General features: G+C 40.5%; 1 protein-coding gene across 1 annotated transcript in view; it reads right to left on the bottom strand.

The window, feature by feature from the left end:
- Nucleotides 1–15,424, bottom strand: part of GRAMD1C (GRAM domain containing 1C) — a 105,976-nt gene that overhangs the window by 54,428 nt on the left and 36,124 nt on the right. Inside the window, exons 4-5 of the mRNA XM_004577892.3 lie at nt 4,193–4,296; nt 3,529–3,624 (exon numbers count right to left, since the gene is read on the bottom strand). Coding sequence (XP_004577949.2) covers nt 3,529–3,624; nt 4,193–4,296 — 200 coding nt within the window. The remainder of the gene's footprint in view (nt 1–3,528; nt 3,625–4,192; nt 4,297–15,424) is intronic.

Here is a 15,424-nt window from a genome sequence, read left to right as displayed (position 1 = left end):
CTTCAGGTTCCAACTTCACTTGAGTTCCTTCTGTTTCTTAATTTTCCTCAACTGCAAAATGAGAACAATGATAGCAACAGTGTTTCATGAGTATTAAGTGAGAAAATTGTAAAATGTTTAAAATAACAACTATTACATGGTGCTGAATAAATATTGACAGTGATTGTCCTTTTTCTAAAAGATTTATTTATTTTTATTGGAAAGACAGATTTACAGAGGAGGAACAGAGAAAAAGATCTTCATCTGCTGGCTCACACCCAAAGTGGCCATAATGGCCAGAGCTGCACCAATCTAAAGCCAGGAGCCAGGAGTCTCTTCCCGGTCTCCACGTGGGTGCAGGGTCCCAAAGCCTTGGGTCATCCTCTGCTGCTTTCCCAGGGCATAAGCAGGGAACAAGTTGGGAAGTGGAACAGTCATGATATGAACCAGCACTCATATGAGATCCCAGCACTGCAGGGGGAGGATTAGCCAATTGAGCCATTGCATGGGGCCAAGTGTCATAATTAAAATGAAAATGAAAATACTTGGCCTTCCAATTTCATCATGTGAGAAATAGTCACACATGAGCCTAAGAAGGCAGGTCAGGATGTTCACTGCAGTGTTATTTATAATACTAAGACATTAAATATGATCTAATGGGCAAGGAAACATGGTGTACCCATTCTATGAAATAATGTATGGCACCATGAAAACCAAGATAGGTCTCTATATATGCCTGCCTGCTAAGAGATAATTTTTTAAAAAATGAATATCCACAGAGCAATATGTAATAGCATTTATTTCAAATAAAAGCAATACATTGTGTATGTATGTGTGTGTGAGTGTGTGTGTGTACACACATCCACACGAAGGGAGAAGATCCAAAAAATATAATAGTGCTTGCTTCCAGAAAGACAGCAGGGTTGGGAATAATGGGCATAGAAGAAAGATTTAAAAAACTTGTTTTATGGGTTTGTTAAGTAACGAAAAGATGTGCATGTATTCATTACAAAATTAAGCATAATTCATTACATTCTGTTCCTTTCATGAATAGTACATACCTAAACTTGTTAGTGGAAGTGAGACCAACAGAAATCCAGGTATCTGCAATAAGGGTGAAAGAAGGTGCCAGGGGAGCTACAGAAACAGGATGTCAGATCCAGGAGAAACTGAGGCTACCCACACAGAAAGTTTGCTTGGTAGTCAGAGTCCCCATGGGCAAAAAGTGCCTCCAGAGAGGGCAGTGGCCTGAAACACAGAATTAAGCAAGAGCAGGGTAAGAAAAGTATGGGGACTGGCACAAGTCAGAGGCCCAGGAGGGTGATCATGCAACCAGGTAATTTGGTGTGGGATGTCCAAATCCAAACAGGGTGAAGAGTGTTGCCAGGAATGAGGGTATCCTACCAAGGCATCACGTCAGAGCCAGAGCAGACTAGACGAGTGTGGTCAGAATGACAGCCTGTGGCTGCAGACCTCTGTTGGGGCATCAGAGGCTGAGCAGGATTAGGATGGTGACAGACTGGCCTGGAATGCCACAGCACACACACGGAATGCAGGGTGTTCCAGTGGAGGAGTGACCTGGCCCAAGGGACAGGAACACAAGGTATGGGCTTGGCCCGGAGTGTCAGTCCGAGCAGCAAAGAGGTTTTACATAATGAGCACCATCTATATCACAGTGGCTGAGTGGAGTCTAAGTGCCAGAAACCAAGCCAGGTGAAAAGCCAACTGGGTCAGAGTAGTGGCAATAGAGAGGAAAACTGACTACATATAGGCAGCCTGGTCAAATAAATAACCAAGATTAACATAGATCAAAAGCTAGCCTAACAAATAACTGATCTGTAGTTTTTTAAATCTCAAGAGTGTAACAGCGAAGAAAAAAACTAAAGAATGCTTCCAGAACTTAAAATAGCATGATAATCAGATATGATATGTAATTCTAAGCTGAATCTACTTGTGATACAGAACATTATTAGGATAATTGTTGATATTTATGGAGCCTGAGAATAAAACAGTATCACTGATAATTTGTTAGTTTTGTAGACTGTATTGTGGTTGTGTGAGACATTGTCTTTGCTGGAAATACAGGCTAAAATATCTGGAGATATGAGGTTAAAGAAGTCTGTACTGTAATTGGAAGTGTTAAAAAAGGACGGGGCGATAGTTTGGGAATAAAATCTATAGTGTACTTTAAAAAAGTCACAAGATTAAAAAATATAATTATAGGACCTGGCACAATTATCTAGTGGCTAAATCCTTACCTTACATGTGCTAGGATCCCATATGGCTGTCAGTTCATATCCTGGCTGCTCTACTTCCCATCCAGCTCCCTGCTTGTGTCCTAGGAAAGTAACAGAGGACGGCCCAAAGCCTTGGGACCCTGCATCCATGTGGGATACCGGGAGGAGGCTCCTGGCTCCTGGCTTCAGATAGGCCTCAGATTGGGACTTCTTGAGGAGTGAATCATTGAATGGAAGATCATTCTCTCTGTTTCTCCTCTTTATATAAATCTGCCTTTCCAATAAAGATAAATAAATCTATAAAAATATATAATTATAAATATTTAATATCAAGGTAAGTTTTCTCCTTTCCCTTTCTTTTTCTTCTTTTTTAAAAGGATTTAATTTGCATCATTCCTTCTTTCCTCGTTTCCTTATCTTTTTCCTCCCTTTCTTGTCTCAGCCCTATGTTCCTAAGGCCATACATAGTACCCTAACTACTTTTTCAGGTGGGAATAGTAAGATTCTTCACATATGCCCACTAGGAAATCGCAGATATTGTAGGAGGATAATAAAAGTGATGGCAGCTAAAAACAAATGCCATTCTAAAACAAGACCACATTGATTATGCATTTACTTTATGCTCTCTGCTTATCCAGATCATTTATGGTTAGTTGTCATTATACGATTACTGACTAAAGAACTGTAGAATTACTAGGTTATTTAGAAATAATAAGGAATGTTGCTAGTGCTTATATCCTACCAACATCTTATAATGATGACGTGAAAACATGGGTCAGAGGTCTCTGTAAACTGTAAAGCACAAAAAAATCAGCAGGCATTGAGGTTAATGATAGGGGCCAGCGCAGTGGCTCAAGCAGCTAATCTTTGGCCTGCAAGTGCCAGCTCTTATGGGTGCTAGTTCATGTCCCAGCTGTTACACTTCCCATCCAGCTCCCTGCTTATAACCTGGGAAAACGACAGAGGATGATCCAAAGCCTTGGGACCCAGAAGAAGCTCCTGGCTCATGGCTTTGGATCAACTCAGCTCCTGACATTGTGGCCATTTGGGGAGTGAAGCAGTGGAAGGAACATCTTCCTGCCTCTTGTCTCTGTAAATCTGTCTTTTGAGTAAAAATAATGAATAAATCTTTAAAAAAATAAAGTTAAGGTAAATCACTATTTTAGCATACAGAAACGTAAGAGAGAAATATAATGTATGTCTATAGACTAGTCCCAGCTTTAATACCTGCCAGATTCGTGATAGCGATAATCAAATCTGAGGCAGATTGTTCTCCACATCATGTAATGGCAAGTATAGAAAAGTTTTTCACCTTTTCACCCTCTGTAATGATCTGGATAGCATTTGGGATGAGTCGAGCCGTTTTCTCCTTGGTCATAAAGGTTATATTCTTTAAAGCAATCGAAATCTACATACATGAAAGAATTAAAAATTCAAAATATATTTTCAGAAGAATATATATGACATACTAAATCAAGTATTACTTCAGTTTGATCTGGAAGATATAAAGGAAAACCCTGAAGTAGTTAGTAGGCACGTGCTTATATTTTTCTGAGAAAACAAGCGAGAAGTCAGGCATACTTCCTTCTGTATTCTCCCACATTGACTCCTCTATTTAACATTAGGATAGAGTAAAAAGACACGTCAATGTTCATGTTCCACAATAATACACAATGACACAAATGCAGTTACATAAAATATGGCTTTGACAGCCAACAAATACATCTTTCATCTTTTTCAATATAAAATCTCTAACTGCAACAAATAAGTACAAATGGAGCTCAACACATTAAGCTACAAAAATATATTACACACTTTCATACAGAACACATAAATGCGTTTACATGTATGTAAGTACAGATGTATATATATATATATACATATATATTTCTAAAGTACATCATTTTGGAGGAATGTGTACATTTCTATCTATGCAATTATTTTTATCAGAAAATCAATGCAAAAATATGTCTTACTGCAGTTTCCCATCTGAAGATGTTGCTATAGAAACATAGCCAGTTTTCTGAAAGGTAGAGTCGTCCTTGAAGCAAAATGTCCTTCTGAAGAGCACAAGCATAGTCTATGTACATAAAAATCAGGAACAGCTTAGTCCCAAAACTTAGCAACTGAGCAAGCCTAATACCATTTCATAAAAACTACATTGTTCGATCATGAGTTCATTCATTCGCCCACTTAATCAAATACTTTGGACACCACATGTCAGGTATTCTCCTGTGCACTCTGGTTACCAGGAACTGCTCTGGCCCTCATGGGACATGGTGTAAACCAAGGGCAGACAATAAATAAATATATACAAAAACAAGTATGATATGACTACAGTAGAGAGAAAGCTAGGAAGGCCAGTAATATGGACTACGAGAGCAGTGAAGAGTGAGTGCATCAGGGGAAAGTCCTCTAGAAAAGTGATGTTTAAATTAAGATCTAAAAATCAATAAAATGTCAGCAGGATAATTGGGAAACAGCTCATGGTAGAAAGAAACAACACATTTCAGGAACAGAAGAAGGAAGAGTGCTCTCAGAGCTGAGGAGATGGTCATCCAAGGTCTCACAGGCTATGCACTGCAGTAGATTTTATCAGAAGCCACCAACAAGCTGCCTGTGGAAGGGACATGGGCAGACAAGTTTATTTACCCCCTGAGAATGGATTCCGTAAGTCAGTTGGGAAGCCCAAGGGAAAACTGATGGTGGCAGCGACCAGAAGGCAACAACACTGAGACATTGAGATAACACCAAAATTTTTTTTCTAGTAAATAGTTAAATGGATTAAGCTACTCATTTACTAGTATGCATCTCTAAAACAGGTGGGGCTAAAGATCATCCTGAGGTATACAGGGATTTTTACCTAAACACTGAAATACTTTCTCAATTGAATTCTTTTCAAACTTCAGATCAGAAATACCTCGCAGACTTAGGAGAACACACACAGTTGGGTGCCTCCCTCAGAGTTTGCAATTCAGTTAATATGGAATGAACTCAAGATTCTACAGGCTAAACGAGCTCTAAGGTGACTTCAGCATTGCTCATCTGTGGACCACATTTTGAGAACTACCATGTTATTTTACAAAAACTATAATCAAAGCTACAGCAACCAGGGCTGGCATGATGGTACAATTCACTAAGTCTCTACCTGCAAGTGCCAGCATCACAAAAAGGTGCCGGTTCATGTTCTGGCTGCTCCACTTCCCATCCAGCTCCCTGCAGATGGCCTGGGAAAGCAGTGGAGGGTGGCCCAAAGACTTAGGATCCTACATCTGCTTGGCAGACCTGGAGAAGCTCCTGCCTTAGGATTGGCTCAGCTCTGGCCATTGCAGTCATTTGGGGCGTGAACCAGTAGATAAATGTTTCCCTCTGTCTCTTGTTCTCTGTAAATCTGCCTAATAAAAAATAAATAAGTCTAAAAACAAAATCTATAGCAACTACCTGGATTCTCTCCAATGAAACTATTTGAAATATATTTACAGACTTCTTTCAGTGGCTTTCAAAAATAGTGGCACAACACGTTAAGCCTCCACTTGGGACACCTGCATCCAGGGGACAGTTTCATCCAGCTTCCTGCTGATGTCAACAGGAAGGCAGCAGATGATGGCTCAACTGCTCTTGACAGGGACAGGAGTTTCTTGATGCCGGCAGGCAAAGAGGGACAAGGGGGCCCTCAGCAAGGAGCACTTGATCTGCAGACAATGTTGCATCACCAAAGCTCCACACCACCTTGGACTTGCTTGAGCACTCTATCAACTTTCCTTATGCAAAATGAGTAATTCTAGTTCTGACATCTGAGTGGCTTACAGTGACAGCATTAATTTTTGCCTCATTGACATATATATATGTGACACACATATATGTATATACATACTTGTCTGCTGTATATACATGTCTGCTATACATATATACACATGGATATACACATATGTATACTATATATGTGTATATATACATGTATGCTATACACACATCCATACAGGCATTTCTGGCAGCTGCTCGCTGCACAGCCTGAAACAAGAATGGGAGATTTTCACCATATTAACATCTATAATCACTAGTCACGCAATGTTCGCCATTTAAGATATTTAAAATTTCTAAACATAACGTCTTCATCAGCAGCCCCTGGTGGAACCCCTCCTAAGGAGTTGGGAGCTTTTTCTTTCATTCAATAAACTTCCTTTGCTTCGTTTATGCTTTGTTGTTCATGTGCCCTATTTTTCATGAACAAGAGGCAAAGAATATGGTGGACAGAAAAATCTGCAACACTTTGACCCCTGCCACCGTATGAGATACCCAAATGGAGTTCTGGGCTCCTGGCTTCAGTCTGACCCACCCTAACTCTTGAGGGCATTTTGAAAACGAACCATCAGATGGAAGATCTCTCTCTCTCTCTCTTTCTTTCTTTTGAGAGTGTTGAGATTGCTGTTCAAGTCAAATGAAAATAAAAAAAAATTTTTTTCAAAGTAAAGTTTTCCTTAAATAGGTTTGTTTTTATCATAGTAATCATATATCTTAACAAAAACTTTTTTTTAAAGTCTCTTCCTAAGGGCAAATATTTAGCTCAGTAGTTAAGGCACATTTCATATCAGGTGCCTGGGTTCAGGTGAAGCTCCAATTCCAATTCTGTTTTCTGTTAATGTACACCCAGAAGCAGATGATGGCTCAAGGACTTGGGCCTCTTCCATCTTCAGGGGGGACCTGGACTGAGTTTCTGAATTCTGGATTTGGTCTGGCCTGGTCCTTATGTAATCGTGACAAATGTGTCTTCCCTTCCCTTCCCATCACATTTGAACTAATAAAAACAAACTGCTAATCTTGTTGTTTGGCAGACAATTACATGTGAGTGACAGAACAGGCCACAAGATCCTACTCTAGGGTTGAAACCAATGGCTGTCTCCACCAGGCTCCGTCTGAGACTGCTCACATTGCAATTTAACTTGTGGTTAAAGTATTCTGATAAAATGGGAGCTCAGTCAAATCACAGAATCCTACTTTACAGCCAAATGCACAAAGAATCCAAAGGTATGCAACTACCGGATGGTGAGTCACGAATGCCAATCATGAGCGTCATCCTCACATTACCATTCAATACTCCCTCCTACTTTAGGCTTAACAAATCCAAAACCGGGAAGAAAGGGTGCCTTGTGTTCTCTCAACTAGCCCATTTCTCTTTAGGACGTACTTCAATAAACTCTGTCTTATCTCTACTTTGTCTCTGAACTTTAATTCACTACTTTATTTGTAAAAAGGAATTGTGGCAAGTCAGTTGCCACTGGTGACAATGATTTAATCTGTCTTGTGATTTATCCTGTTTGCACAATAATTTGAGGACCCGCTGTCATGTTTGGCTCGACAGAGACCACCCTCTTCTACATGGTCACTCCAACAGAATTAACTCTTGTCTCTAATGCATTGGCTGTCTGGTAGAGCAATCCAGGCTTAATTTCAATCTGGTAATAGAAGATCTCCTTGTACATTTGTCTCTTGTTCTGTGTCCCTATGCCTTTAAAATAAAATGGGAAAAGAAATCTTTATGGGATTCATGGAGTGAATCTAGAATAAGATTACCTACTGAGTCATATATACATATTAAAACAAACAAGATGAACTCATTGTTTTGCTTTATAGGAGAATTTAGGTACATCCATCCATAAGTGAAGTGTTAATCAAGTAAGAGAATGTGTTTTTTTCAAACTATCATTTCACCAAATACACATACATGCCAATATTTTCTTTTAGCAGCAATCATCTTTGGGAACTCAATAATGCTGACAGTGTTTCATGATTCTCTGTTAGACTATTCTGCAACACTTTCTCACAGGAACTGGAAAAATTACTTTAAAAGCAGGGATGAAGAGATGCCCAGTGTTGTGGTACGGCCAGAGAAGCCACTGTTTGTGATGCCAGCATTTCATGTCTCAGTGCCAACTCAGGCCCTAATTGCTGCACCTGGAATCCAGCTCCCTGCTAATGTGCCTGGATGCATCAGGTAATAGCCCAAATATCTGGGTCCCTGTCACACATGTGGGAGACCCGGATGGAGTTCTTGGCTCCTATCTTCTGCCTGACCCAGCCTTGGCCATTATGGCTAGTTGGGAGCAAACCGGAACTGTCCACTCTACCTTCAAATAAATAATAATAATAATAAATTAAACTAGAAAAATGGGATGTTATATGTCTTGATATTTACATTTCAAAGTTATGTCTCCCAGGTATTTGAGGAAACATCCCTGGGTTGTAAGATTGGCAAAAAGACTATTTAGCTTGTAAAAATATTCACAAACATCTCAGACGACCAGTGGAAAAAACTGCAAATTTTCTAAAGAAAATATATTAAGAAGAGAAACAGAGACATCGCTTCCTCCTTTTGCAGAAGGGAAAATTTCCTTTTTCAATTTGTATTTACTCTTATAGGAGCTATCCTAGATAAAAAGAAAAGGTAAATTATGAGAATGATTATTTTTGTAAATTAAATCTGAAATCAGTCCTAAAGTTTTTGTCCCACTGTACCAAAGCATCATCCCTACTAAATTTTGATGTAGATTTTTAGGTCCCAGTATCCCTTCTTCAGTTTGCAATTCCTTTGTGAAGATTAAATCTTTAAGTTAAGGAAATGATGCTATTATAAGCACAGTTAACTTCTCCAGCTGGCCTCAATTTGCTAACTTTTGTAAGAACCCACAGGCAGGACTCTGGACTATGGACCTTGGCATTTTCTTATCGTCTTATAAAGTAGTAACCAATCTGCACCACAGGTCTCAGGTGACAGAAGTTCACTTTGCTATCATAACATCTTCAGAACATGCTGGCCTCCCCTCACTGACCAAGGGAGCCATGAATGCTGGGGATTCATAGTCTTTACTCTTTTAGAGAGTCCAGAAATTAAGAGATGGCTACCAGGCTCCTTGCTCCGCAGTTTGCTGTAAACACCTGCTTTTTCCCACTATCAGTATTGGTTTGACTTGTTGCATGTCTGGTAAGCAGACCCAGTTTCTGAATTCTATAGCAAGCACCACAGAGTTATACTCATTTGTTTTTGAAGATTCACTTATTTGATAGAATTACAGAGAAAGGGAACGGCAAAATGAGTTCTCCCACCCCTGGTTCACTCACAAATGCTCACAACAGCCAGGCCAGAGCCAGGATGACACCAGGGGATTGAAACTCCATTCAGATTTCCCACATGGGTAGCAGAGACCCAAATACTCAAGTCATCTTCCACTGTTTGCCATGTATGTTATCAGGGAGCTGGATGGGGTGGCTGTTATATCTTCTTCTTGGATCAATCTTTTTACCAATTGGTACTGTCCTTTTTGTCTATTTCTATTTTGTTTTCTAAGATTTATTTATTTTTATTGGAAAGTCAGATATACAAAGAGGAGAAGAGACAGAGAGGAAGATCTTCCGTCCGATGATTCCCTCCCCAAGTGACCGCAACGACTGGAGCTGAGCCAATCCGAGGCCAGGAGCCAGGAACTTCTTCCAAGTCTCTCAAGCGGGTACAGGGTCCCAAGGCTTTGGGCCATCCTCGACTGCTTTTCCAGACCACAAGCAGGGAGCTGGAAGGGAAGTGGAGCAGCCGGGATTAGAACTGGTGTCCATATGGGATCCCGGGGTGTTCAAGGCGAGGATTTTAACCTCCAGGACATCGCACCTTTTTTTGTCTATTTTTAAGTTCCTTATTTAATGTCTTTTTCAGATGAGTATAACTCCTACAGTTCATTTTTGGTTTCTGTTTGCCTAGCGTTATCTTCCAGCTCTTCACTTTCTGTGTGTATCTTTTATTTATGAAGTGAGTTTCTTGCAGGCAGCATATAGTGGGGTCTTGGATTTTTAAATCCATTCATTCATCCTAATTTTTTTTTCTACTGGGGGATTTAATCTATTGTCATTCAAGGTTAGTATTGGTAGATAAGAATTAACGTATCATTTTGTGAACTGCTTAGTGACTGCACCTGCTCTGTTAGTGAACGTGGTGGCACCCTGTGTTACATGATGCTGACTTCTGACGCAGGAACCCTTCAGAATTTCTTGAAAGGCTGATCTGGTGGTGACTGATTTACTCAGTTTTGCTTTTCTGGGAAATGTCTTATTTACCTTCATTTCTTTTTTTGTTTGTTCGTTTTAAAGATTTATTTTTATTTTTATTGGAAAGTCAGATAAACAGAGAGAAGGAGAGACAGAGACAGAGAGAAAGATCTTCCATCCAATGGTTCACTCTCCAAGCGGCCGCAACAGCTGCAGTTGAGCCAGGAGTCTCTTCCAGGTCTCCCATGCAGGTGCAGGGACTCGACTGCTTTCCCGGCCACAAGCAGGGAGCTGGAGGGGAAGCAGGGTTGCCAGGATTAGAACCAGCACCCATATGGGATCCCAGCACATTCAAGGCAAGGACTATAGTTGCTAGGCTACTGCGCCAGGCTCATTTGCCTTAATTTCTAAAGAACAGTTTTTTGTGGGTATAATATCCTCTGTTGGAAGTCTTTTTCTTTTTTTTAAGACCTTGAGTATATCATTCCACTCTTTTCTTGCATGTGGAATTTCAGCTGAAGATAAGGATTTCTGCTCAGACTGCTGGGAAATCTTTTGTACATCTAATTTGTTTTCCTTTATATGTTATCTATAATATGTTTATGTTATTACATATATGTAACAACAGTAAAACTTATATGGATGATTTTTTCTTACTATATTTAGAATTCTCTCACTGTTCTCAGCTTTTGATTATAATATGCCTTGGAGAAATCGTTTTTTAGTTGGGTCTGCGTCAGATCTTTTGAGCTTCTTCTATTTGAATGTCTGTCTCTTTCAAGACCTGGAAAATTTTCAGCTAATAATCTACTTAGCTGATTCTCAACACCTTTTTCCTTCTCTTCTTCAGGAATAGCTATAATACGAATACCTGGATGCCTAATGGTATCCCATTTTTGATGTGGACTTTCTTCTTTTTAATTATTTTCTCTCTACTCTTGTCTGAGTTATTTCAAAAGCCTTGTCCTCCAGATAAAATTTTTCCCTCTACTTGGTCTATTATCTCCTGCTCATCATATATTTTTTTTAATTTTTATTGGAAATCCAGATATACAGAGAGGAGGAGAGACAGAGAGAAAGATCCTCCGTCCGTTGATTCACTCCCCAAGAGAGTCAAGGGCCGGTACTGCGCTGATCCAAAGCTGGGAGCCAGGAGCTCTTCCAGGTCTCCCATGAGGGTGCAGGGTCCCAGGACTTTGGGCCATCCTTGACTGCTTTCCCAGGCCACAAGCAGGGAGCTGGAAGGGAAGCAGGGCCACCAAGATTAGAACCGGCACCCATATGGGATCCCGGCGCATGCAACGAGAGGACTTTAACCACTGCACTATCATGCCGGGACCTCATCATATGCTTTTATTTCATTGATTGACATTGTAATCTCCAAAATTTCTTACTTGGTTCTTCGTATTAACTTTATCTCCTTAGTGAATTTTTAAATTATTTCACCCACTGATTTCCTCATTTCCTTAAACTATCTATAAGCTTCTTCTGCATAGCATTGAGTTTCCTTAAAATTATTATTTTGATAGTTATTCTGGCATTTTATAAATTTCTTTTGGATCAGGATTGAATTATTTTTGTTTTGTTGGGGGAGAAGTGTCATGTTATCCTGTTTCGTTACGTTCTGTGTATCCCTACATTGATATTTGTGCATTTGGTGAAAAAGTGCACTTTTCTATACGGCATAGCTTTTATAGTATAGATGGAATACAAAATATCAGTTGGCTTGTTGCTTTGGCTCTGGTTCTAGGTGAGCCCAGAAATGTAATATTAGAGTAACTTCTTTTGTTACAATCAATGTTAGCTGTCTACAGGTGACATAGTGGTCTGGTTGGGTGCAGTTCATAGGGTAGAAGTGTGACTCTGAGGTAAATGTGAGCTTCCTAGGATGTGTATCTTCCGCCTACAGAGTTCACTGTCAGTTACACTAGGGATGGTAACGGAAAGGCCTGTTCTTTTCTGCTGAGAGACAAAAAGGGGGCTGTCCCTTTGTCACTGGTAAACCTGAGAGATATTGGGGCTTATGGCACCAATAGGTGTGGCTCTAGAACTATGTGATATGGATGGGCCATTCCTTGGGTTCTTCTGGGAAAGTGCAACCGGTACAGGGTTTATAACACCAATAGCTCAAGTCCCAGGACAAAGAGATGTGAATTGAACCCTGTTTGCAGTTCTACAAGGTGGCTACAAGTTACATAACAAATTATGCCCTGACAGGTATGTATGTATCCAAAGAGATAGAATGCAAGCAGGTTCTTCCCTAGGTCCCACTGGGTAGATTCCAGCGGATTTGAGGAGATTAGTACCGACTGTTACTGTCCTGGTGTTGCAGGGTACAGTGGGATCATCACTCTAATCTCCCAAGATGCAATCCAGGTGTTCAAGATAATGACATCTACCTGTGTGAAGCAGAGATGCAGATAGAGCACTCCAGGTACTATGAGTGAGTAAAAATAACTCCAACATCGACAGCCCAAGTTCTGCAAGACACAGATGAAGCTGCCCACAGTTCTTACAAAGCAAGCAAGAGTTGCTGCTGGAGTTTGTGCCCAGGGCTCCCTGCACCAAGAGCTATGGAAGGAACTTGTGCAAATCCAGTTCAAACTTCTAATGGGCTGCTGAAGAGAATCTACCATGATCACACAGAGTGAGTGAATGCAGCATTATGGTTAGATCAAAGCGCTCACAGTTGGAGGATGCAGGGTGTCTGGGCTCTGCCCTGGAAGCTGCCCTGACTAGTTCTGCTCGCTGCTGGTAGTAGCAGATCAGGCATCAGTTGCATGACACTATAGCCAACTGAGCCTGGAAGTCTGCAAGGATGGGAGAGGGAGGCAATGTAGCTTTCCTTAGTCAAGCAGTGACTCAAACCCCAGTCAACCCCCAGAATGGGCCTAAACACAGTGGGAGACCAAAGCATTCTCCCTTAGTGAAAACTGCTGGTGGTAAGGGGTAAAGCAACTTCTTCCTAACCTTACATGGGAAGATAGCAACTCGCACATGGCCAGTAGGCAGCATGTTCTGTCCTCTTTGTTTGCTGTTCCGTTCTATCACTTCAATGAAAACTTCAGTCAGTTCCCTGAAAGCATGATCCTTCCTTTATTTTTCTCACATCCTTCTGCAGCTGATGGCAGTGTGTTTTCTTACTATTTAAGACTCTTGGATCTCTCTCAAGAATGTTGTTTTTGGGTTAGACAGACTTTTCCATCCATTGGTTCATATCCCAAATGGCGGCAATAAGCCATGACTGGGCCAGGCCAAAGCCAGGAGCCTGAAGCTTCCTCTAGGTCTCCCACATGAGTACAGGGGTGCAGACATTGGGACCATCTTCTGCTTTCCTAGGTTTGTTGGCAGGAGGCTGGATTAGAAGTAGAACAGCTGCTCTCAAACTGGCATCCATATGGGATGGAGGTGGTGCAGGTAGATGCTTACTCTGTTACACCAAAATGCCAGGCCCATACTTTTCTTATTTTAAGATTTCTTAAAGTTTATTTGAAAGGCAGAGTTACACAAAGGGAGGAACACACACACACATACAGAGAAAGAGAGAGAGACAGAGAGAGAGAGAAACATTCCACGCATCTATTGGTTCATTTCCCAAATAACCATAATGACCGGGGCTGTGCCAGGCCAAGCCAGGAGTCCAGATCTTCCACATGGATGCAGGGGTCCAACCATTGAGGTCATCTGCTGATTTCCCAGGCACATTAGCATGGAGCTAGATCAGGTAGAGCAGTCAAGTCTTGTGACTTAAAATCATCATGTTGCACATACAAAACTTTTTAAAAATTATTTATTCATTTTTATTGGAAAGGCAGATTTACAGAGATAAGGAGAGACAGATAAAGATCTTCCATCTGCTGATTTACTCCCCAAATGGCCAAAACAGCTGGAGCTGGGCTGATCTGGAGCCAGGCACCTGGAGCTAGGAGCTTCTTCCAGGTATCCCACACAGGTACAGGGTCCCAAGGATTTAAGCCATTTCTACTGCTTTCCCAGGCCACAAGCAGGGAGCTAGATGAGAAGGGGAGCATCCAGGACATGAACCAGTACCCATATGGGATGTTGGTGCTTACAGGTGGAGGATTAGCTAATTGAGCCATTGCCCTGTCCCCCACATACAGAAACTTTAAGAACAAGTATCTAAACTATAGCTATGGGATGGCAGCATGGTGCAGCAAGTTAGCTAATTGAGCCATTGCCCTCCCCCCTGCACCTTGTTCCAATATTACAGTTCAAATCCAGTCATGCTTCTTTCATTGCAGGCATATACCAAGCTTAGAGTCCAGCATCTTATTGTCCAGATACATATAATTTTAATTTCTAAAAAAATACATAGAACTTCTGATCCACGTTAGGAGGATTACTAGACATGTATTTATCACCTTTTCCCTCTTCAAAAGTTGTTTTGAGATATCAGAGAAGATATATAAGAAATTAAATTCATTCATGAGTAATGAGTATAATAGTAGGCATAATACCAATTCACATTAACAAAGAACCAACTCAGGTATCTATCAACTGGAAACAGGAAAGATAGATAGATAGATAGATAGATAGATAGATAGATAAGGAAATATATAAATATATGTATATCAGATAAATATATATCTAATTCCTGTACACACACACACACACACACACACACTATGGAATACTACACAGCCACAAAGAAGAATGGCATTCTGGCAGCTACAACAAAATGAATGGAAGCAAAGATCATTCTGTTACATGAGTTAAGCATTAAACCACGCACAGAAAGATAAATTCTATGTATCTGTATCTCTCTTTCTCTCTCTCTCTCTCTTTCTTTCTCATATATACATATACAAACACAGAGTCTAAAAAAAGTATGGATATCATATTATTTGGTATAGATATCTGAATTACATCCCTGATATAATAATACCCTTCTTTCTTCACTTTAAGAAAATATCTATACATTAGCAAACTCAAAGTTCTCATAAATCTTTCTAAGATGAAAAATAAATGCCAACTAATAAAGTAGGGTGTGGAGGAAGCTTCTTGTCAAAAAATGAACGGGAGAAAACTGCCAGAGATTCTTCCTACATTTGTATACCTAAAATCCGCAGGAACACACAGGATTGGTTAAAACAGGCATGAGCTCACTGGCAGGGGTTACCATCTCCCCCCAACAGTGGCAGTATTTATCCCCAAGC

Source organism: Ochotona princeps, chromosome 3 (assembly GCF_030435755.1).
Source record: "Ochotona princeps isolate mOchPri1 chromosome 3, mOchPri1.hap1, whole genome shotgun sequence".
Taxonomy (NCBI): Eukaryota; Metazoa; Chordata; class Mammalia; order Lagomorpha; family Ochotonidae; genus Ochotona; species Ochotona princeps.
The sequence above is the reverse complement of the archived record's forward strand: the minus strand, read 5'-3'. Positions and strand labels throughout refer to the sequence as shown.